Source organism: Oncorhynchus nerka, linkage group LG28, assembly GCF_034236695.1.
Source record: "Oncorhynchus nerka isolate Pitt River linkage group LG28, Oner_Uvic_2.0, whole genome shotgun sequence".
NCBI lineage: Eukaryota > Metazoa > Chordata > Actinopteri > Salmoniformes > Salmonidae > Oncorhynchus > Oncorhynchus nerka.
The window spans coordinates 12,376,783-12,404,036 of record NC_088423.1 but is presented as its reverse complement, the minus strand read 5'-3'; the positions used below and the strand labels follow the sequence as shown (position 1 = coordinate 12,404,036).

At 41.8% G+C, this 27,254-nt stretch overlaps 1 protein-coding gene across 1 annotated transcript in view; it reads right to left on the bottom strand.

The window, feature by feature from the left end:
* Positions 1–25,613, bottom strand: part of LOC115115734 (WD repeat-containing protein on Y chromosome-like) — a 46,668-nt gene extending 21,055 nt beyond the window's left edge. Inside the window, 14 exon segments of the mRNA XM_065012641.1 lie at positions 12,147–12,286; positions 12,396–12,580; positions 14,777–14,926; positions 15,130–15,294; positions 15,496–15,783; positions 17,607–17,798; positions 18,666–18,854; positions 21,624–21,761; positions 21,917–21,963; positions 22,442–22,613; positions 22,745–22,867; positions 23,074–23,220; positions 23,308–23,545; positions 24,885–25,613. Of these exon segments, the coding sequence (XP_064868713.1) occupies positions 12,147–12,286; positions 12,396–12,580; positions 14,777–14,926; positions 15,130–15,294; positions 15,496–15,783; positions 17,607–17,798; positions 18,666–18,854; positions 21,624–21,761; positions 21,917–21,963; positions 22,442–22,613; positions 22,745–22,867; positions 23,074–23,220; positions 23,308–23,545; positions 24,885–24,955 (2,245 nt within the window). The 5' untranslated portion in view covers positions 24,956–25,613.
* Between the last annotated feature and the right edge of the window lie 1,641 nt (positions 25,614–27,254).

Genomic DNA, 27,254 nt, shown 5'->3' with positions numbered 1-27,254 from the left:
ACTCCAGACAGAGAGAGATGATAATACTGTATACTCCAGACAGACATGATAATACTGTATACTCCAGACAGAGAGAGATGATAATACTGTATACTCCAGACAGAGAGATGATAATACTGTATACTCCAGACAGAGAGACATGATAATACTGTATACTCCAGACAGAGAGATAATACATGATAATACTGTATACTCCAGACCAGACATGATAATACTGTATACTCCAGAGATGATAATACTGTATACTCCAGACAGACATGATAATACTGTATACTCCAGACAGAGAGAGATGATAATACTGTATACTCCAGACAGAGAGAGATGATAATACTGTATACTCCAGACAGAGAGAGATGATAATACTGTATACTCCAGACAGAGAGACATGATAATACTGTATACTCCAGACAGAGAGAGATGATAATACTGTATACTCCAGACAGAGATGATAATACATGATAATACTGTATACTCCAGACAGAGAGGCATGATAATACTGTATACTCCAGACAGAGAGACATGATAATACTGTATACTCCAGACAGAGAGAGATGATAATACTGTATACTCCAGACAGAGAGAGATGATAATACTGTATACTCCAGACAGAGAGACATGATAATACTGTATACTCCAGACAGAGAGACATGATAATACTGTATACTCCAGACAGAGAGACATGATAATACTGTATACTCCAGACAGAGAGACATGATAATACTGTATACTCCAGACAGAGAGAGATGATAATACTGTATACTCCAGACAGAGAGATGATAATACTGTATACTCCAGACAGAGAGATGACAATACTGTATACTCCAGACAGACATGATAATACTGTATACTCCAGACAGAGAGAGATGATAATACTGTATACTCCAGACAGAGAGAGATGATAATACTGTATACTCCAGACAGACATGATAATACTGTATACTCCAGACAGAGAGATGATAATACTGTATACTCCAGACAGAGAGATGATAATACTGTATACTCCAGACAGAGAGAGATGATAATACTGTATACTCCAGACAGAGAGAGATGATAATACTGTATACTCCAGACAGAGAGATGATAATACTGTATACTCCAGACAGAGACATGATAATACTGTATACTCCAGACAGACATGATAATACTGTATACTCCAGACAGAGAGATGATAATACTGTATACTCCAGACAGAGAGAGATGATAATACTGTATACTCCAGACAGAGAGAGATGATAATACTGTATAATCCAGACAGAGAGAGATGATAATACTGTATACTCCAGACAGAGAGATGATAATACTGTATACTCCAGACAGAGAGACATGATAATACTGTATACTCCAGACAGAGAGATGATAATACTGTATACTCCAGACAGAGAGAGATGATAATACTGTATACTCCAGACAGAGAGATGATAATACTGTATACTCCAGACAGAGAGATGATAATACTGTATACTCCAGACAGAGAGCCATGATAATACTGTATACTCCAGACAGACATGATAATACTGTATACTCCAGACAGAGAGAGATGATAATACTGTATACTCCAGACAGAGAGATGATAATACTGTATACTCCAGACACAGAGAGATGATAATACTGTATACTCCAGACAGAGAGAGATGATAATACTGTATACTCCAGACAGAGAGAGATGATAATACTGTATACTCCAGACAGAGAGAGATGATAATACTGTATACTCCAGACAGAGAGACATGATAATACTGTATACTCCAGACAGAGAGAGATGATAATACTGTATACTCCAGACAGAGAGACATGATAATACTGTATACTCCAGACAGAGAGACATGATAATACTGTATACTCCAGACAGAGAGACATGATAATACTGTATACTCCAGACAGAGAGAGATGATAATACTGTATACTCCAGACAGAGAGACATGATAATACTGTATACTCCAGACAGAGAGAGATGATAATACTGTATACTCCAGACAGACATGATAATACTGTATACTCCAGACAGAGAGAGATGATAATACTGTATACTCCAGACAGAGAGACATGATAATACTGTATACTCCAGACAGAGAGACATGATAATACTGTATACTCCAGACAGAGAGATGATAATACTGTATACTCCAGACAGAGAGATGATAATACTGTATACTCCAGACAGAGAGAGATGATAATCCAGACAGAGAGAGATGATAATACTGTATACTCCAGACAGAGAGAGATGATAATACTGTATACTCCAGACAGAGAGATGATAATACTGTATACTCCAGACAGAGAGAGATGATAATACTGTATACTCCAGACAGAGAGAGATGATAATACTGTATACTCCAGACAGAGAGAGATGATAATACTGTATACTCCAGACAGAGAGATGATAATACTGTATACTCCAGACAGAGAGCCATGATAATACTGTATACTCCAGACCATGATAATAGTATACTCCAGACAGAGACATGATAATACTGTATACTCCAGACAGAGAGCCATGATAATACTGTATACTCCAGACAGAGAGAGATGATAATACTGTATAATCCAGACAGAGAGATGATAATACTGTATACTCCAGACAGAGAGATGATAATACTGTATAATCCAGACAGAGAGCCATGATAATACTGTATAATCCAGACAGAGAGCCATGATAATACTGTATACTCCAGACAGAGAGAGATGATAATACTGTATAATCCAGACAGAGAGATGATAATACTGTATACTCCAGACAGAGAGATGATAATACTGTATACTCCAGACAGAGAGACATGATAATACTGTATACTCCAGACAGACATGATAATACTGTATAATCCAGACAGAGAGAGATGATAATACTGTATACTCCAGACAGAGAGATGACAATACTGTATACTCCAGACACAGAGACATGATAATACTGTATACTCCAGACAGACATGATAATATTGTATACTCCAGACAGAGAGAGATGATAATACTGTATAATCCAGACAGAGAGAGATGATAATACTGTATACTCCAGACAGAGAGACGTGATAATACTGTATACTCCAGACAGAGAGAGATGATAATACTGTATACTCCAGACAGAGAGAGATGATAATACTGTATACTCCAGACAGAGAGAGATGATAATACTGTATACTCCAGACAGAGAGAGATGATAATACTGTATACTCCAGACAGAGAGACATGATAATACTGTATACTCCAGACAGAGACATGATAATACTGTATACTCCAGACAGAGAGATGATAATACTGTATACTCCAGACAGAGAGAGATGATAATACTGTATACTCCAGACAGAGAGACATGATAATACTGTATACTCCAGACAGAGAGACATGATAATACTGTATACTCCAGACAGAGAGATGATAATACTGTATACTCCAGACAGAGAGACATGATAATACTGTATACTCCAGACAGAGAGACATGATAATACTGTATACTCCAGACAGAGAGATGATAATACTGTATACTCCAGACAGATGATAATACTGTATACTCCAGAGAGATGATAATACTGTATACTCCAGACAGAGAGACATGATAATACTGTATACTCCAGACAGAGAGAGATGATAATACTGTATACTCCAGACAGAGAGAGATGATAATACTGTATACTCCAGACAGAGAGAGATGATAATACTGTATACTCCAGACAGAGAGACATGATAATACTGTATACTCCAGACAGAGAGACATGATAATACTGTATACTCCAGACAGAGAGATCCAGACAGAGAGATGATAATACTGTATACTCCAGACAGACATGATAATACTGTATATCCAGACAGACATGATAATCCAGACAGAGAGAGATGACAATACTGTATACTCCAGACAGACATGATAATACTGTATAATCCAGACAGAGAGAGATGATAATACTGTATACTCCAGACAGAGAGATGATAATACTGTATACTCCAGACAGAGAGATGATAATACTGTATACTCCAGACAGACATGATAATACTGTATAATCCAGACAGAGAGAGATGATAATACTGTATACTCCAGACAGACATGATAATACTGTATACTCCAGACAGAGAGAGTATACTCCATGATAATACTGTATACTCCAGACAGAGAGATGATAATACTGTATACTCCAGAGAGAGATGATAATACTGTATACTCCAGACAGAGAGAGATGATAATACTGTATACTCCAGACAGAGAGATGATAATACTGTATACTCCAGACAGAGAGAGATGATAATACTGTATAATCCAGACAGAGAGAGATGATAATACTGTATACTCCAGACAGAGAGATGATAATACTGTATACTCCAGACAGAGAGACATGATAATACTGTATACTCCAGACCATGATAATACTGTATACTCCAGACAGAGAGAGATGATAATACTGTATACTCCAGACAGAGAGATGATAATACTGTATACTCCAGACAGACATGATAATACTGTATACTCCAGACAGAGAGAGATGATAATACTGTATACTCCAGACAGAGAGATGATAATACTGTATACTCCAGACAGAGAGAGATGATAATACTGTATACTCCAGACAGAGAGATGATAATACTGTATACTCCAGACAGAGAGATGATAATACTGTATACTCCAGACAGAGAGACATGATAATACTGTATACTCCAGACAGAGAGACATGATAATACTGTATACTCCAGACAGACATGATAATACTGTATACTCCAGACAGAGAGAGATGATAATACTGTATACTCCAGACAGAGAGATGATAATACTGTATACTCCAGACAGAGAGAGAGATGATAATACTGTATACTCCAGACAGAGAGACATGATAATACTGTATACTCCAGACAGAGAGACATGATAATACTGTATACTCCAGACAGAGAGACATGATAATACTGTATACTCCAGACAGAGAGAGATGATAATACTGTATACTCCAGACAGACAGAGACTCCAGACAGAGAGAGATGATAATACTGTATACTCCAGACATGATAATAGTATAGACATGATAATACTGTATACTCCAGACAGAGAGAGATGATAATACTGTATACTCCAGACAGAGAGAGATGATAATACTGTATACTCCAGACAGAGAGACATGATAATACTGTATACTCCAGACAGAGAGAGATGATAATACTGTATACTCCAGACAGAGAGACATGATAATACTGTATACTCCAGACAGTATACTCCAGAGACATGATAATACTGTATACTCCAGACAGAGAGAGATGATAATACTGTATACTCCAGACAGAGAGAGATGATAATATGATAATACTGATAATACTGTATACTCCAGACAGAGAGACATGATAATACTGTATACTCCAGACAGAGAGACATGATAATACTGTATACTCCAGACAGAGAGACATGATAATACTGTATACTCCAGACAGAGAGACATGATAATACTGTATACTCCAGACAGAGAGAGATGATAATACTGTATACTCCAGACAGACATGATAATACTGTATACTCCAGACAGAGAGAGATGATAATACTGTATACTCCAGACAGACATGATAATACTGTATACTCCAGACAGAGAGAGATGATAATACTGTATACTCCAGACAGAGAGATAATACTGTATATGATAATACTGTATACTCCAGACAGAGACAGATGATAATACTGTATACTCCAGACCATGATAATACTGTATACAGACAGACGTGATAATACTGTATACTCCAGACAGAGAGCCATGATAATACTGTATACTCCAGACAGACATGATAATACTGTATACTCCAGACAGAGAGAGATGATAATACTGTATACTCCAGACAGAGAGATGATAATACTGTATACTCCAGACAGAGAGATGATAATACTGTATACTCCAGACAGAGAGACATGATAATACTGTATACTCCAGACAGAGAGACATGATAATACTGTATACTCCAGACAGAGAGACATGATAATACTGTATACTCCAGACAGAGAGAGATGATAATACTGTATACTCCAGACAGAGAGATGATAATACTGTATACTCCAGACAGAGAGAGATGATAATACTGTATACTCCAGACAGAGAGATGATAATACTGTATACTCCAGACAGAGAGATGATAATACTGTATACTCCAGACAGAGAGAGATGATAATACTGTATACTCCAGACAGAGAGATGATAATACTGTATACTCCAGACAGAGAGATGATAATACTGTATACTCCAGACCAGACATACTCCAGAGACATGATAATACTGTATACTCCAGACAGAGATGATAATATGTATACTCCAGACAGACATGATAATACTGTACTCCAGACAGAGAGAGATGATAATACTGTATACTCCAGACAGACATGATAATATTGTATACTCCAGACAGAGACATGATAATACTGTATACTCCAGACAGACATGATAATACTGTATACTCCAGACAGAGAGATGATAATACTGTATACTCCAGACAGAGAGAGATGATAATACTGTATACTCCAGACAGAGAGATGATAATACTGTATACTCCAGACAGAGAGAGATGATAATACTGTATACTCCAGACAGAGAGATGATAATACTGTATACTCCAGACAGAGAGATGATAATACTGTATACTCCAGACAGAGAGAGATGATAATACTGTATACTCCAGACAGAGAGAGATGATAATACTGTATACTCCAGACAGAGAGATGATAATACTGATATACTCCAGACAGAGACTGTATACTCCAGACAGAGAGAGATGATAATACTGTATACTCCAGACAGAGAGACATGATAATACTGTATACTCCAGACAGAGAGACATGATAATACTGTATACTCCAGACAGAGAGACATGATAATACTGTATACTCCAGACAGAGAGACATGATAATACTGTATACTCCAGACAGAGAGACATGATAATACTGTATACTCCAGACAGAGAGATGATAATACTGTATACTCCAGACAGAGAGACATGATAATACTGTATACTCCAGACAGAGAGACATGATAATACTGTATACTCCAGACAGACATGATAATACTGTATACTCCAGACAGAGAGAGATGATAATACTGTATACTCCAGACAGAGAGAGATGATAATACTGTATACTCCAGACAGAGAGACATGATAATACTGTATACTCCAGACAGAGAGATGATAATACTGTATACTCCAGACAGAGAGAGATGATAATACTGTATACTCCAGACAGATAATAGTATACTCCAGACAGAGAGAGATGATAATACTGTATACTCCAGACAGAGAGAGATGATAATACTGTATACTCCAGACAGACATGATACTCCAGACAGAGAGATGATAATACTGTATACTCCAGACAGACATGATAATACTGTATACTCCAGACAGAGAGAGATGATAATACTGTATACTCCAGACAGTATACTCCAGAGATGATAATACTGTATACTCCAGACAGAGAGACATGATAATACTGTATACTCCAGACAGAGACATGATAATACTGTATACTCCAGACAGAGAGACATGATAATACTGTATACTCCAGACAGAGAGACATGATAATACTGTATACTCCAGACAGAGAGAGATGATAATACTGTATACTCCAGACAGACATGATAATACTGTATACTCCAGACAGAGAGATGACAATACTGTATACTCCAGACAGACATGATAATACTGTATAATCCAGACAGAGAGAGATGATAATACTGTATACTCCAGACAGAGAGACATGATAATACTGTATACTCCAGACAGAGAGAGATGATAATACTGTATACTCCAGACAGACATGATAATACTGTATACTCCAGACAGACATGATAATACTGTATACTCCAGACACAGAGAGATGACAATACTGTATACTCCAGACAGACATGATAATACTGTATAATCCAGACAGAGAGAGATGATAATACTGTATACTCCAGACAGAGAGAGATGATAATACTGTATACTCCAGACAGAGAGACGTGATAATACTGTATACTCCAGACAGAGAGCCATGATAATACTGTATACTCCACAGACAGACATGATAATACTGTATACTCCCATGATAATACTGTATACTCCAGACAGAGAGAGATGATAATACTGTATACTCCAGACAGAGACATGATAATACTGTATACTCCAGACAGAGAGAGATGATAATACTGTATACTCCAGACAGAGAGAGATGATAATACTGTATACTCCAGACAGAGAGATGATAATACTGTATACTCCAGACAGAGAGATGATAATACTGTATACTCCAGACAGAGAGATGATAATACTGTATACTCCAGACAGAGAGATGATAATACTGTATACTCCAGACAGAGAGACATGATAATACTGTATACTCCAGACAGACATGATAATACTGTATACTCCAGACAGACATGATAATACTGTATACTCCAGACAGAGAGAGATGATAATACTGTATACTCCAGACAGAGAGAGATGATAATACTGTATACTCCAGACAGAGAGACGTGATAATACTGTATACTCCAGACAGATAATACTGTATATCCAGACAGAGAGATGATAATACTGTATACTCCAGACAGTATACTCCAGAGAGATGATAATACTGTATACTCCAGACAGAGAGAGATGATAATACTGTATACTCCAGACAGACATGATAATACTGTATACTCCAGACAGAGAGAGATGATAATACTGTATACTCCAGACAGAGAGATGATAATACTGTATACTCCAGACAGAGAGAGATGATAATACTGTATACTCCAGACAGAGAGACATGATAATACTGTATACTCCAGACAGAGAGAGATGATAATACTGTATACTCCAGACAGAGAGATGATAATACTGTATACTCCAGACAGAGAGATGATAATACTGTATACTCCAGACAGAGAGACATGATAATACTGTATACTCCAGACAGAGAGACATGATAATACTGTATACTCCAGACAGAGAGACATGATAATACTGTATACTCCAGACAGAGAGACATGATAATACTGTATACTCCAGACAGAGAGACATGATAATACTGTATACTCCAGACAGAGAGAGATGATAATACTGTATACTCCAGACAGACATGATAATACTGTATACTCCAGACAGAGAGAGATGATAATACTGTATACTCCAGACAGACATGATAATACTGTATACTCCAGACAGAGAGATGATAATACTGTATACTCCAGACAGAGAGATGATAATACTGTATACTCCAGACAGAGAGAGATGATAATACTGTATACTCCAGACAGAGAGAGATGATAATACTGTATACTCCAGACAGACATGATAATACTGTATACTCCAGACAGAGAGATGATAATACTGTATACTCCAGACAGAGAGATGATAATACTGTATACTCCAGACAGAGAGAGATGATAATACTGTATACTCCAGACAGAGAGATGATAATACTGTATACTCCAGACAGAGAGATGATAATACTGTATACTCCAGACAGAGAGATGATAATACTGTATACTCCAGACAGAGAGAGATGATAATACTGTATACTCCAGACAGAGAGATGATAATACTGTATACTCCAGACAGAGAGATGATAATACTGTATACTCCAGACAGAGAGATGATAATACTGTATACTCCAGACAGACATGATAATACTGTATACTCCAGACAGAGAGAGATGATAATACTGTATACTCCAGACAGACATGATAATACTGTATACTCCAGACAGAGAGAGATGATAATACTGTATAATCTAGACAGAGAGAAATGATAATACTGTATACTCCAGACAGACATGATAATACTGTATACTCCAGACAGAGAGAGATGACAATACTGTATACTCCAGACAGACATGATAATACTGTATACTCCAGACAGAGAGAGATGATAATACTGTATACTCCAGACAGAGAGATGATAATACTGTATACTCCAGACAGAGAGATGATAATACTGTATACTCCAGACAGAGAGACATGATAATACTGTATACTCCAGACAGACATGATAATACTGTATACTCCAGACAGAGAGATGATAATACTGTATACTCCAGACAGACATGATAATACTGTATACTCCAGACAGAGAGAGATGATAATACTGTATACTCCAGACAGAGAGATGATAATACTGTATACTCCAGACAGAGAGATGATAATACTGTATACTCCAGACAGAGAGAGATGATAATACTGTATACTCCAGACAGACATGATAATACTGTATACTCCAGACAGAGAGATGATAATACTGTATACTCCAGACAGATAATAGAGATGATAATACTGTATACTCCAGACAGAGAGATGATAATACTGTATACTCCAGACAGAGAGATGATAATACTGTATACTCCAGACAGAGAGATGATAATACTGTATACTCCAGACAGAGAGATGATAATACTGTATACTCCAGACAGAGAGAGATGATAATACTGTATACTCCAGACAGACATGATAATACTGTATACTCCAGACAGAGAGATGATAATACTGTATACTCCAGACAGAGAGATGATAATACTGTATACTCCAGACAGAGAGATGATAATACTGTATACTCCCAGACAGAGAGATGATAATACTGTATACTCCAGACAGAGAGATGATAATACTGTATACTCCAGACAGAGAGATGATAATACTGTATACTCCAGACAGAGAGATGATAATACTGTATACTCCAGACAGAGAGATGATAATACTGTATACTCCAGACAGACATGATAATACTGTATACTCCAGACAGAGAGAGATGATAATACTGTATACTCCAGACAGAGAGATGATAATACTGTATACTCCAGACAGAGAGAGATGATAATACTGTATACTCCAGACAGAGAGAGATGATAATACTGTATACTCCAGACAGACATGATAATACTGTATACTCCAGACAGAGAGATGATAATACTGTATACTCCAGACAGACATGATAATACTGTATACTCCAGACAGAGAGAGATGATAATACTGTATACTCCAGACAGAGAGAGATGATAATACTGTATACTCCAGACAGAGAGACATGATAATACTGTATACTCCAGACAGAGAGAGATGATAATACTGTATACTCCAGACAGACATGATAATACTGTATACTCCAGACAGACAGATAATAGTATACTCCAGAGATGATAATACTGTATACTCCAGACAGAGAGACATGATAATACTGTATACTCCAGACAGAGAGAGATGATAATACTGTATACTCCAGACAGAGAGATGATAATACTGTATACTCCAGACAGAGAGAGATGATAATACTGTATACTCCAGACAGAGAGACATGATAATACTGTATACTCCAGACAGAGAGAGATGATAATACTGTATACTCCAGACTCCATGATAATACATACTCAGACAGAGATGATAATACTGTATACTCCAGACAGAGAGATGATAATACTGTATACTCCAGACAGAGAGAGATGATAATACTGTATACTCCAGACAGAGAGATGATAATACTGTATACTCCAGACAGAGAGATGATAATACTGTATACTCCAGACAGAGAGATGATAATACTGTATACTCCAGACAGAGAGAGATGATAATACTGTATACTCCAGACAGAGAGATGATAATACTGTATACTCCAGACAGAGAGATGATAATACTGTATACTCCAGACAGAGAGATGATAATACTGTATACTCCAGACAGAGAGATGATAATACTGTATACTCCAGACAGACATGATAATACTGTATAATCCAGACAGAGAGAGATGATAATACTGTATACTCCAGACAGAGAGAGATGTACTGTACCTACACTAGGACAGAGAGGACAGAGGGTACATAAATAGGTTGATTGATATGTATAATGTAGTTTATGAAAGTTCAATCTGTCATCATAAAGTCACACTCAGATTTACTACAGTCCACCACATAGGCTCCCTCTCCCGCTTTCATTCTCTCTCCTACCTTAGCTACACCGTGTGTGTGTCCTGGTTACCATGAGTGTGTGTGTGTGTCCTGGTTACCGTATGTGTGTGTCCTGGTTACTGTGAGTGTGTGTGTCCTGGTTACCATGCGTGCGTGTCCTGGTTACCGTGAGTGTGCGTGCCCTGGTTACCGTGAGTGTGCGTGCCCTGGTTACCATGGTGTGTGTGCCCTGGTTACCATGAGTGTGTGTGTGTCCTGGTTACCATGAGTGTGTGTGTGTCCTGGTTACCATGAGTGTGTGTGTGTCCAGTGATGCTCCACCAGTAGATCCCTCCAGCCTGTGAGGAGAGGAGAATAGGTGTGTTCCTCCAGTGTTTGTCCCCACCCCTCCGCTGCAGGAACAGCAACGCGTCCACAGGCGGTGTTGTCCTACACACATGCATCACATACACACTCAGTAAACATGTGTTGAATACTGTATTTCAATTTGCAATAAATCATTGATGTTGCATAAAGCATTGATAAAGCATTGACTCACAGTGAGTGAGTGGCCCTCCGCAGGCGAACCAGGGGTCTCTGTGTGTCCAAAGTCCAGACGATGACCTCTCCATCATGGCTGCCCGTAGCAATGACCCCCAGGGCAGGGCAGTGGTCAACCACCAGGATGTCAGCTCTGTGTTGCTGACCTGACTTCCACGACATGTCTGCCCTCACAAACACATCCTTCACCACCACAAACAGGGCGCCATATTGGAACCAGATAATCACCAGAATAATATTCTCATTTGCATCTTGGGCCAACATTGCGTTCATTCAAATGTGAAAACAAACCAAGTTTTCCACTGTATATCTATGGCTTTATATCTACCCATCTGAGCACCACGTGCAAAATTATAGTTCCAAATTGTAGTGACTGATACTGTACGTATAATAAGTCCCAGAGGTCATACACTGCATCACACAATGACATCATTTACATACACCCCCTCTTAGCCAAGTTGTTTTATAAGTGTTCAGCAGAAACCCCACCGGTTTCTGCTGACGTCTAACAATAAGAAACCTCAGAGCAGATCTGTATATATAGTTGAAGTTGGAAGTTTACATACACCTTAGCTAGATATATTTAAACTCAGTTTATCACAATTCCTGACATTTAATCCTAGTAAAGAAATTCCCTGTCATAGGTCAGGTTGGATCACCACTTTATTTTAAGAATGTGAAATGTCAGGATAATAGTAGAGAGGATGATTAATTTCAGCTTTAATTCATTTCATCACATGCCCAGTGGGTCAGAAGTTTACATACACTCAATTAGTATTTGGTAGCATTGCCTTCAAATTGTTTAACTTGCGTCAAACATTTCAGGTAGCCTTCCACAAGCTTCCCACAATAAGTTGGGTGAATTTTGTCCCATTCCTCCTGACAGAGCTGGTGTAACTGAGTCAGGTTTGTAGGCCTCTTTTCTCACACATGCTTTTTCAGTTCTGCCCACAAATTTTCTATAGGATTGAGGTCAGGGCTTTGTGATGCCCACTCCAATACCTTGACTTTGTTGTCCTTAAGCCATTTTGCCACAACTTTGGAAGTGTGCTTCGAGTCATTGTCCAATTAGAAGACCCATTTGTGACCAAGCTTTAACTTCCTGACTGATGTCTTGAGATGTTGCTTTAATATATTCACATAATTTTCCTACCTCATGATGCCATCTATTTTGTGAAGTGCACAAGTTCCTCTTGCAGCAAAGCACCCCCACAACATGATGCTGCCACCCCCATGCTTCACGGTTGGGATGGTGTTCTTCGGCTTGCAAGCATCCCCCTTTTCCTCCAAACATAATGATGGTCATTATGGCCAAACAGTTGTATTTTTGTTTCATCAGACCAGAGGACATTTCTCCAAAAAGTATGATCTTTGTCCCCATGTGCAGTTGCAAACAGTAGTCTGGTATTTTAATGGCGGTTTTGGAGCAGTGGCTTCTTCCTTGCTGAGCAGCCTTTCAGGTTATGCCGATATAGGACTCGTTTTACTGTGGATATAGATAATTTTGTACCTGTTTCCTCCAGCATCTTCACAAGGTCCTCTGCTGTTGTTTTGGGATTGATTTGTACATTTCGCACCAAAGTATGTTCAACTCTAGGAGACTGAACACGTCTCCTTCCTGAGCGGTATGCCGGCTGCATGGTCCCATGGTGTTTACACTTACGTACTATTGTTTGTACAGATGAATGTGGTACCTTCAGGCATTTGGAAATTGCTCCCAAGGATGAAACAGACTTGTGGAGGTCTACAATCGTTTTCTGAGGTCTTGGCTGATTTATTTTGATTTTCCCATGATGTCAAGCAAAGAGGCACTGAGTTTGAAGGTAGACCTTGAAATACATCCACAGGTACACCTCCAATTGACTCAAATGATGTCAACTAGCCTATCAGAAGCTTCTAAAGCCATGACATAATTTTCTGGAATTTTCCAAGCAGTTTAAAGGCACAGTCAACTTAGTGCATGTAAACTTCTGACCCACTGGAATTGTAATACAGTTAATTATAAGTGAAATAATATGTCTGTACACAATTGTTGGTAAAATTACTTGTTTCATGCACAAAGTAGATATCCTAACCGACTTGCCAAAACAATAGTTTATTAACAAGACATTTGGGGAGTGGTTGAAAAATGACTTGTAATGACCTAAGTGTATGCACAACTTCAACTGTAAATAGATTTCATTCCTGAAAGTTCTCTTGTAAGGAAGGCTGGTTAGCTATGTGTGTAACCACATGGAGCAGACACGATAGTGACAGATAACATTGGGGTTGAGGTGTGGTGGACTCTTCACAGAGTGCAATGTACATGTTTATCCTGGCTGGCACACAATAACTTTTTATTGAAAAGGAAAGTGTGTGTTTGGCTAGGTGTTTTCTCACCTTAGCCCCTTTGATGTCATACTGAGCGACTTGCTGGCTCCACCCCACGGCCAGCAACTGGTTGTCATGGAGACAGATGACCCCTGTGACATCTGAGAGGGTGACAGGCTCTAGCTTGTGTAGGTTGAGGCCATTCAGTAGGTTCCACACCTTTTAATAACAGACAGAAACAGCACATCATAGTAAACCACATCTGTGTCCATCTAAATCTGCTCTAACTGAACCGTAGTGAAGGAGGAGAAGTCTCCTGCTTTTCCCCTTTTCTTCAGTTATCAGACATCAGTAACATGATTGGATAGATGAAAGCACAGGCTCCACTGCATAGGCTGCACTAGCTTTTACCACAGGGGTACCTTGATGGTTCCGTTACGTGCTCCAGTGATGAGTCGTCTGTGGGAGGAGTCTAGCGCCATGCAGGTAATCTCCTCCTCTCCATGAGCGCAGGTGATCTTCAGACGCAGCCTCCCTGTTTCTACGTCCCACACTGATACAGACGAGTCATCACATCCGGCGATGACCTACACACACACACACACACACACACACACACACACACACACACACACACACACACACACACACACACACACACACACACACACACACACACACACACACACACACACAGATGTAAACATTTACAGACATATTTACGTTAACACACACATACAGTATGCACACCCTTATGGCTGTGACAGTGTACAAGATTCCATACCTACCTGTTTCAGTGTGGGGTTGTAGAGAGCACAGGAGAGGGGTGCACCATGGCATTGTCTTCCCCCTCCTCCCTGCTCCTCCCCCCTCCCCCCTTTCTCCAGCCTCAGCCTGGCCAGGTAGTCTCGACAGGACACCAGGATATGGGGCGGAGTCTGCGTCAGGAAGGGCGGGGCCACCAACAGGAAAGGGAAGTTGCCATGCTCTGGGGCGCGCCCTGGCTGCAGACAGGGGAACTGCAGGTGGACGGTCCTCAGACAGCGATTGGAGGAGATGTCCCACACCCTCAGCTCCTGTACAGAGACAACCAGGTGGGTAAACAAACTCCTTCTGAAAGCTCCTGCACAGAGACAACCAGGTGGGTAAACAAACTCCTTCTGAAAGCTCCTGCACAGAGACAACAAGGTGGGTAAACAAACCCCAGCCAGGACAGAATACCTTGTGGTGTAGTACTGGTGGGCTGGACCACAGCCAGGACAGACTACCTTGTGGTGTAGTACTGGTGGGCTGGACCACAGCCAGGACAGAATACCTTGTGGTGTAGTACTGGTGGGCTGGACCTCAGCCAGGACAGACTACCTTGTGGTGTAGTACTGGTGGGCTGGACCACAGCCAGGACAGAATACCTTGTGGTGTAGTACTGGTGGGCTGGACCACAACCAGGACAGAATACCTTGTGGTGTAGTACTGGTGGGCTGGACCACAGCCAGGACAGAATACCTTGTGGTGTAGTACTGGTGGGCTGGACCACAGCCAGGACAGACTACCTTGTGGTGTAGTACTGGTGGGCTGGACCACAGCCAGGACAGAATACCTTGTGGTGTAGTAGTGGTGGGCTGGACCACAGCCAGGACAGAATACCTTGTGGTGTAGTACTGGTGGGCTGGACCACAGCCAGGACAGAATACCTTGTGGTGTAGTACTGGTGGGCTGGACCACAGCCAGGACAGAATACCTTGTGGTGTAGTACTGGTGGGCTGAACCACAGCCAGGACAGAATACCTTGTGGTGTAGTACTGGTGGGCTAGACCACAGCCAGGACAGAATACCTGGTGGTGTAGTACTGGTGGTAGACCACAGCCAGGACAGAATACCTGGTGGTGTAGTGGGCTGGACCACAGCCAGGACAGACTACCTTGTGGTGTAGTACTGGTGGGCTGGACCACAGCCAGGACAGACTACCTTGTGGTGTAGTACTGGTGGGCTGGACCACAGCCAGGACAGACTACCTTGTGGTGTAGTACTGGTGGGCTGGACCACAGCCAGGACAGAATACCTTGTGGTGTAGTACTGGTGGGCTGGACCACAACCAGGACAGAATACCTTGTGGTGTAGTACTGGTGGGCTGGACCACAGCCAGGACAGAATACCTTGTGGTGTAGTACTGGTGGGCTGGACCACAGCCAGGACAGACTACCTTGTGGTGTAGTACTGGTGGGCTGGACCACAGCCAGGACAGAATACCTTGTGGTGTAGTACTGGTGGGCTGGACCACAGCCAGGACAGAATACCTTGTGGTGTAGTACTGGTTGGCTGGACCACAGCCAGGACAGAATACCTTGTGGTGTAGTACTGGTGGGCTGGACCACAGCCAGGACAGAATACCTTGTGGTGTAGTACTGGTGGGCTGGACCACAGCCAGGACAGAATACCTTGTGATGTAGTACTGGTGGGCTGAACCACAGCCAGGACAGAATACCTTGTGGTGTAGTACTGGTGTGCTGGACCACAGCCAGGACAGAATACCTTGTGGTGTAGTACTGGTGGGCTAGACCACAGCCAGGACAGAATACCTGGTGGTGTAGTACTGGTGGGCTGGACCACAGCCAGGACAGACTACCTTGTGGTGTAGTACTGGTGGGCTGGACCACAGCCAGGACAGAATACCTTGTGGTGTAGTACTGGTGGGGGCAGGACAGAATACACTGGTGGGCTGGACCACAGCCAGGACAGAATACCTTGTGGTGTAGTACTGGTGGGCTGGACCACAGCCAGGACGGAATACCTTGTGGTGTAGTACTGGTGGGCTGGACCACAGCCAGGACAGAATACCAGCTTACCCGTGAAGCTACGGCCAGTGTTGTGTCTCCAAGCTATCTGGTGGTTATTGACTTACAGCATCTTTGGAGTAGCTGAGGACCTGTCCCAGTGGTTGGTAGATGACCACGTCCAGTACTGTGGTGCCGTGACCGTGTAGGACCGCGACTGGCCGAGCGGTCATGAAGCAGTTCCACAGTTTGACCGCAGGGTCCAGACCACCCGTCACCAATAGGTTGAGAGACCTGCTGAAATCAAAGCACGTCACACCCTGCGGAGGAGGGAGAAAGGAGAGAAGAGAGAGAGAGAGAGAGGGAAAGAGGTTGGGGAGGAGAGGGAGAGAGAGAACAGAGGAAGACAGACAGACAGACAGACAGACAGACAGACAGACAGACAGACAGACAGACAGACAGACAGACAGACAGACAGACAGACAGACAGACAGACAGACAGACAGACAGACAGACAGGGCAGGACAGGACAGGACAGGACAGGACAGGACAGGACAGGACAGGACAGCAGACAGACATAGAGAAAGGGAAGTTAGGATTTGTGGGTCACTAAAATAAAAGGTAGCGTGACTAAATATTCTAAAAATACTGCCTTTCCTATTAGTTTATAATGGGGAACTGTTGAGGACAGCTTAATTGGTCAACTGACCAAAGCTAGACAGTTTTATAGGAGCACTGCTCAGAAGCCATAACACCAATACAAAACACCCCACCCACTTTAATCACTTCCTCAGCAGGGCCAGTCACATTTCATGTTTTTGTTCTCCAGCAATTATATCCTTTGTGTGTGTGTGTGTGTTTCTATTGGTTATAGGGTGGGACTTGGCAACAGTAAGCAAGATAAAACACAGTTATGACTCAAAATAATTCATGGGGTTTGTGGTATATGTCCAATTTACCACGGCTAAGGGCTGTATCCAGGTACTCCGCTTTGCATCGTACTGAAGAACAGTCCTTAGTCGTGGTATATTGGCCATACTGTATACCACACCCTCTGAGGGCCTTACTGCTTAAATAACAGCTACCCTTTTTGTAGAATCGCATATAAATGGTGGCTTCATTGTGTTCTCCATAGTAACAACACATGAAAGGCTCATAATAGGGTAGATACTGTGTTATATTATTACCTTATTGATTCTCCAAACATAGGGTTTTCTCCTGAGTGACACATGCATGATGACTACTGAGGAGGCGTCGCTTCCTGATGATGTCATGATGAGGTCAGTGTGGGGCTCAAAAATGATCCTGTTGATTGGTTCCTGGTGGACTGTGGGGATATGTTGGTAGGAGACTAGGCGGCTGTGGTCACCAATATCCTGTTAGGAGACATGTTCTCACCATAATTGGGGATCCTGAGTGGCTCAGCGGTCTAAGGCACTGCATCTCAGTACAAGAGGCATTGCTACAGTATCTGGTTCGAATCCAGGCTGCATCACATCTGGCCATGATTGGGAGTCCAATAGGGCAGCGTACATTTGACCCAGCATCATCCGGGTTTGGCCAGGATAGGCCGTCATTGTAAATAAGAATTTGTTCTTAACTGACTTGCCTAGTTAAATAAATGTGAAATAAAATACAAGTTAACCAACCCTGGTCCAGCAGAAATCTGAAGAACACACATGAACTTTTGGTCCCAAGGAACACATGCTAACCACAGTGCCAAGACAAATAACTACCCTAGAAGTGCCGTAACACACGTTGCAAGGTTACAGAATAGATACTGTACTTTACTGTCCATTGGTTGGAACATAATTTTGTCTTTTGCCTTTCCCAACATCCCCCAGACACACATTAAGAGGCACAGGTCAGTGCAGCGCCCCTGGATGAGGGCAATGGGGGGATAATTATATCCTCCTGATTCCTGCTTACAAGCAAAAATTAAAGCAGGAAGCACCAGTGACTCGGTCAATAAAGAAGTGGTCAGATGACGCAGATGCTAAGCTACAGGACTGTTTTGCTATCACAGACTGGAATATGTTCCGGGTTTCTTCTGATGGCATTGAGGAGTACACCACATCAGTAACTGGTCTCATCAATAAGTGCATTGATGACGTCGTCCCCACAGTGACTGTACGTACATACCCCAACCAGAAGCCATGGATTACATGCAACATCCTCACTGGGCTAAAGGGTAGAGCTGCCGCTTTCAAGGAGCGGGACTCTAACCCGGAAGCTTATAAGAAATGCACTTCGACGAACCATCAAACAGGCAAAGCATCAATACAGGACTAAGATTGAATCGTACTACACCGGCTCCGAAGCTCGTCGGATGTGGCAGGGCTTTCAAACTATTACAGACAGCAAAGGGAAGCACAGTCGTGAGCTGCCCAGTGACATGAGCCTACTGACCGAGCTAAATTACTTCTATGCTCGCTTCGAGGAAAGCATCACTGAAGCATGCATGAGAGCATCAGCTGTTCTGGATGACTGCGTGATCACGCTCTCCGTAGCTGATGTGAGTAAGACCTTTAAACTGCTCAACATTCACAAGGCAGCAGGGCCAGACGGATTACCAGGACGTGTACTCCGAGCATGCGCTGACCAACTAGCAAGTGTCTTCACTGACATTTTCAACATGTCCCTGACTGAGTCTGTAATACCAAACATGTTTCAAGCATACCACCATAGTCCGTGTGCCCAAGAACACTAAGGTAACCTGCTTAAATGACTACAGACTCGTAGTTCTCACGTTTGTAGCCATGACGTGCTTTGAAAGGCTGGTCATGGCTCACATCAACACGATTATCCCAGAAACCCTAGACCCACTCCAATTTGCATACCGCCCAAACAGATCCACAGATGATGCAATCTCTATTGCACTCCACACTGCCCTTTCCCACCTGGACAAAAGGAACACCTACAATATGTTAGAATGCTATTCACTGACTACAGCTCAGTGTTCAACACCATAGTGCCCTCAAAGCTCATCACTAAACTAAGGACCCTGGGACTAAACACTTCCCTCTGCAACTGGATCCTGGACTTCCTGACGGGCCGACTCCAACACCATCATTAAGTTGGCCAACGACACAACAGTGGTAGGCCTGATCACCGACAACGATGAGACAGCCAGAGAGGAGGTCAGAGATCTGGCCGTGTGGTGCCAGGACAACAACCTTCACCAACAAACTATCATGGTCCAAACACACCAAGACAGTTGTGAAGAGGGCACAACAAAGCCTATTGCCCCTCAGGAGTCTGAAAAGATTTGGCATGGGTCCTCAGATCCTCAAAAAGTTCTACAGCTGCACCATTGAAAGTATCCTGAATGGTTGCATCCCTGCCTGTTATGGAAACTGCTCGGCCAACGACCACAAGGCACTACAGAGGGTAGTGCGTATGGCCCAGTACATCACTGGGGCTAAGCTTCCTGCCATCCAGGACCTCTATACCAGGCGGTGTCAAACCAATGGCCTACAAATTGTCAAAGACTCCAGCCACCCTATTCATAGACGGTTCTGTCTGCTGTCGCACGGGAAGCAGTATCGGAGCGCCAAGTCTAGGTCCAAAAGGCTTCTTGAACACCCGCACCAGAACAGTTTATCAAATGGCTACCCAGACTATTTGCATTGCCCCCCCTCTTTTACGCTCCTGCTACTCTCTGTTTATTATCTATGCATAGTCACTCTAACTCTACCTACATGTACATATTACCTAAATTACCTCGTCTAACCTGTGCCTCCGCACATTGACTCTGTACTGGTAACCTCTGTATATAGCCTCACTACTGTTATTTTACTGCTACTCTTCAATTATTTGTTATTTTAAACTTTATTTTTCTTAAAACGGCATTGTTGGTTAAGGGCTTGTAAGGAAGCATTTCAATGTGAGTTTTACACCTGTTGTATTCAACGCATATGACAAATACAATTTGATTTGATATTTGATTAAGAGACTTGCTCAAGGACACAACGGCAGGACATGGAACGTGGGTTGCCAGTTCAGCCACCCAGTCTGGGGCTTGAACATCCAAACTTCAGGCTGCTGGTCTGTCTCTCTAACCTCTAGGCTATTGGCATTATAACTGTCTGCCAGTTTTTTGTTTCAGTCCAACACAGAGTGAATGAAGAGTGAATGAGGCCTACCTGCATGTAAATCCTCTGAGGGACATTGTCCTCAGTGAAGGGGCTCTCAAACAGTCCATTTTGGAGTTGGAGGAACCACAACAGATGGATCCCTCCCTTTTCATCTCCCCACAGCAGCAAAGAGCGCCCCCCTGGAGACTGGGAGGGATTACAACAGATCTCAGGGGAAGACAATGTGAATATAACTACCAGAACTATAAAAACATCTATCATGGTTCATGAAAAGACAAGTAATTGAATGTTTAGAATGGGTCAAATGTACGTTAGTTTATGACAGAGTACTGAAGCCGTACCTTTATGTCATGCCAGTAGCAGAGAGAGGTTGGAACATTGGGGAATCCTGTTTAGAGATGAGAGAACAACAGGGACATAAAGTCAGAACCCTGTTCAGAGATGAGAGAACAACAGGGACATAAAGTCAGAACCCTGTTCAGAGATGAGAGAACAACAGGGACATAAAGTCAAAACCCTGTTCAGAGATGAGAGAACAACAGGGACATAAAGTCAGAACCCTGTTCAGAGATGAGAGAACAACAGGGACATAAAGTCAAAACCCGGCAGGTTTTTAGATGAGATGAGAGAACAACAGGGACATAAAGTCAGAACCCTGTTCAGAGATGAGAGAACAGCAGGGACATAAAGTCAAAACCCGGCAGGTTTTTAGATGAGATGAGAGATGAGAGAACAACAGGGACATAAAGTCAAAACCCTGTTCAGAGATGAGAGAACAACAGGGACGTAAAGTCAGAAGTTGAACTGATTGATCAAATCAAAAGAAAAAGTTCTACTTTGAGTCTTTCTAACAGTTGGTTAGATACCAAACAAGTGGATGTCTTCAAAGCAGCTGGCCGTGGACACGTCAACAAAGTGGAGGTCCCTGCTGCTGGTTGCTATGGCGACCTTGTGGACTTTGGGCAGGTAGACAGCATCAGTGGTCCAGCCCCTGAACATCCTTCTGTTAACCCCTTGCTCTGCAGGGTCTCCAGCCAGCTGAGGAGATACATCAAAGAAAGAGAGAAAGTGTGTGTGTGTGTGTCTGTCTTTGTGAGTGAGTGAGTGAGTGAGTGAGTGAGTGTGTGTGTGTGAGAGTGTGTGTGTGTGTGGCTTATCAGCTCACACACCTCCAAAGTCTTGAGGACTTGTAGTCGGTTGTTCCACACAGTGAGCAGCCCCCTCTTACTGACACTGATGTAGCGGAGGGGGGGAGGATGGGGAACAGCCACTACACAGATAGTGGGCTCCTGCTGTAAGGGGGAGAAGAGAAAAGTTTACAGGCGAAGTGAGAGAGTGGCTGATGAGAGAAAGAGAGACAGAGGTCAATGGAGACTGCTGCATACTTATGAATTAACATACAGTATGAGCAATTAACTACTTATTACATAGTTATTACATAGTTATTACATAGTTATTAACACACTCTATAAGCAATGACTAGACAGGCGTCTCTCACCTTGTTGTGTGAGCAGTGTTTGATGAGTGGTTCAGTGTCTAGTAGAGCGCCTCTTGGCCTGGAGGTGTGGTCTCTCTCTCTGCACTGCTGCAGCAGGTAGCTACACAGGTCCTCCCACTCCACATAGCCATCACGTGACACATCAATCTATTGGGAATGAGAACATGTTCTTATTTCCTAAGGGTAAACTAACAAAAAACAGTTCAACCGTATGTAACAAAGGGCCATAGTCACCTCATTGAAGACCCTCTCCAGCCACCCGCTCTGGCTGTCTGGACCAATCACAGCACTCAGAGCATTCTGGAACTCCTCCAGACTCATCCCTCTTTCTCCTCCTCCCTTTTTCCGTGCACCTCTCCAACTCCGCCGGGACCCCCTGTCCGAGGTTGTGCGACGGGTAAACGCATCCCTCAGTAACAGCAGGTGTTTAAGTCTGAGTTCCTCCTGAGTACAGACATTCTGGCCTGCATCACTGTGGAGTGGAGTAGTATGCAGATATTCCATAAGAAAATCAGCCGTTTCCAGCTACAATAGTCATTTACAACATTAACAATGTCTACTCTGTATTTCTGATCAATTTGATGTTATTTTAATGGACAAAAAAAAAGTGATTTTCTTTCAAAAACAAGGACATTTCCAATTGACCCTAAACTTTTGAACGGTGGTGTAGATTCATATACTGGTCATTATTGAGGGTACTACTGCATAATATGAAAGTCTTACAGAATATGAACATACAGCACACCCCTGTGGCAGCAGTGAGACTGCACGCTTTGTGACCAATTTCAGACAAAAATACTTTTTATTTATTTATTTTACCATTATTTTACCAGGTAAGTTGACTGAGAACACTTTCTCATTTACAGCAACAACCTGAGGAATAATTACAGGGGAGAGGAGCGGGATGAATGAGCCAATTGTAAGCTGGGGATGATTAGGTGACCATGATGGTATTGGGGACAGCTTGGGAATTTAGCCAGACAACATTTTGATGTTATCAATTTGTTATTATAACTTAAAATAATAGAGTTGATGCGACTTCTCATTTAGATTTGAGTCATTACCACATAAACATTAAGTAATAGTGACCTTTCATTGATACTGAGTTCAACTTACTAAAAGTATTTGATTTAAAAATGCCTTGGGTTTTATAGTGAACTAACCAAGCGCTTGATTTGCTGTGGTAGGCTTGCTTTCTTTGTATGGTATGGATTTAAGAGGTTCTTGAAGAGAGATTTGAGGGGGTGAGGGAGACTGCTAGGACCAAAACCCCCCTATCGTATGTCGCCAACCTTCATGAGGACAAGCCTTGTGTGGCCCTGTTGCCAGGGGAAACCACAGGACAATCGGTCATGTCTCCACATTCTCCTCTCTCTTCCTGGTTCATCAAGGCATGCATGAGTGCTCCTTTTAGATAAGGGTAGTTCTCACGATCAACTCACCGCACAGCCAGGTAATCATTGATATGCAGTCAATGACACATTTTTTACTCCAAAAGGGTTTGTTAATAAGACTTTAATTAGCTCTACTCAGAGAGATATTTTCATATAGAAATGCTAAAAAAATGGTTCTGTTGATGATAATGATATTTTGATAACATCTGTGGAATTGAAATAACAGGATTCAGCCAAATTTAAGCCGGAATACAAAAGCTGACGTGTCAACTTCTACTTATGTGTCAACTTCTACTTATGTGTCAACTTCTACTTATGTGTCAACTTCTACTTATGCTAAACATAAAATATGAAAATAGACTTTATGTAAAATCTTGAGTTATATCTTATATAGTGTTCTTAAAATACAAAACTCACCAAGAGCTGCTGCTGGAGGTTTCCCTTTCGTAGACCTCCCATGGATCACTGATACCTCTTAGGGTACCCATTCCTACACACCTAACCTTCCTGTCTGTCTATCAAACTAGTCTAGCACTAAGTCCATTGTGTGTTGCTAAACAGAGGGAATTTTCACTCTGGACCAAGCTTTACAAACAACCTCACTCATCGCTTTAGATCTTCCCTCTGGACAAGTTCCTCTGTTTATGTGTCAGAGAGTGAAGGATGCTGAAACACAAACTGACCTCACAACAGCCTAAGCCCAATCTGATACCTCTCTCCCCTCCTCTAGGTTTAAATAAGAGTCTTTGTCTCTCTCTCCCCCTTTGTCTTTCGGGACAAATCCAATTTCAGGTCAAACAAAGCTGCTTCTTTTCAGACAGGGTGGAATGCTCCACAAGATCAATACATCATCCATCACAGGAGTTAGACCACAGGGAGAGAAAGTCAACACATCCTCAGCGGAGGACCAAGGAGACGAGACTATCCACAATCTGCATGGACACCAGGGTGTCAAGACAAGTAATCCTCCAGAAGTTAATAATTAGAAGGAAGAGGGAAAGAAGCCTCTCAGTCTGTAGCCTACCGATCCATAAAGCTTTCCATGTGGAAGTCTTAGAAATCTCACCTAGGCTAAAGAGATCCAAGATCAGGAGGTGCATAAGATCCTAAATGTTACTCAAAGAGTGGAGGTGTGTACAGGTTTCTGTCTGAGAGTGTAAGTCAAACAAAGGCACAGGCTCTGGCTAATGATAAACCACTAATGTCTCAGTAACAGATTACTGAGCCATTAAGCTAAAGCCATGGCAGAGAACCCAGGTCCCAGGTCACTTTACCATTAACTACCCCACTGAGACCGTGCAACATGGTTTGGTGTATGTACAGTATGTGTGTGTCGATTGTACATTATATCTTGTGTTCTCTGTATCTCGTTCAAAGCTTGATGTTTGAACACTGGAGCCCATACTACCGGTAGGCCTTTTTAGGAGGGGGCCCATACAATAAAAAATATATATTTAAAAAAATGTTTTTTTATATTTATATTTTTTATATTTATATTTTAAATTTGGCCCATATAATGTAAATATTATATGGGCCAAATTTAAAATATAAATATAATTTATTTTTTGTATACATTTAAAATACATTCCAACATTTATCACGGAATGTATTTAAAATGTGTATATAAATGTGTATAAAATGCACATTACAATATATTAAACGCATCGTAAAATGTTTTTAATGTATTTCAAAATACATTCAGAAATACAATAAAGAATGTATTTTAGAATATATTTTCACTTGTATTTATCGATATATATTTTTAAAAAATGTTTTAAAGTATTTGGAAATGTTGTATAAAATATATTCCTACATGCATTCTGGGTATGTTGTAATAATATATATTATTTTATAAAAATGTATAGCAAGTATGAAGATCTGGCCATATCATATTGTAACAAAATGTTGACTTAACAATTTAACTTTAACAGGCTCTTCAGTATCACATCAGTCTCTGTAAGGACCAACGCTGGACAGGAGAAGCAGGTACGGGGAGTCAGACATTTATTCGGGAACAAGACAGGAACAGCGTCAGCACACGGGTAACACAGACATATGACAGTCAATACAGCAGTGGGGAACAGAGCAGGGAACTGACACATATAGGGGAGGTAATAAACAGGTGATGAGTGAGTCCAGGTGAACAGAGCAGGGGACTGACACATATAGGGGAGGTAATAAACAGGTGATGAGTGAGTCCAGGTGAACAGAGCAGGGAACTGACACATATAGGGGAGGTAATAAACAGGTGATGAGTGAGTCCAGGTGAACAGAGCAGGGAACTGACACACATAGGGGAGGTAATTAACAGGTGATGAGTGAGTCCAGGTGAACAGAGCAGGGAACTGACACATATAGGGGAGGTAATAAACAGGTGATGAGTGAGTCCAGGTGAGTCCAATATTGCTGAAGCGCGTGACGAGGGAAGGCAGGTGTGCGTAAATGATGGTGGTAGGAGTGCGTAATGCAGGGCAGCCTGGTGCCCTCGAGCGCCAGGGGGGAAGAACGGGAGCAGTCGTGACAGTCTCATTAAAACTGCAGAACTGGCAGTGTACAAGCAAAGCTTTTAATCATAGAACACAGCATAACACATGAACTGGCATGACAATCCATCTCATTGGAAGACCAAAAGCACTAAGAGAAAGCAACGCCTCCAACAAGCCACGCCTCCAAGTATTCTAATAGTCTGCCGCCTCTAAAATACATTTTGTCAAATGCATTTTTATTGTTCTTGACACACCAGAGGGCACTAACATGCTTTTAAATGAATACAAAGATGACTACACA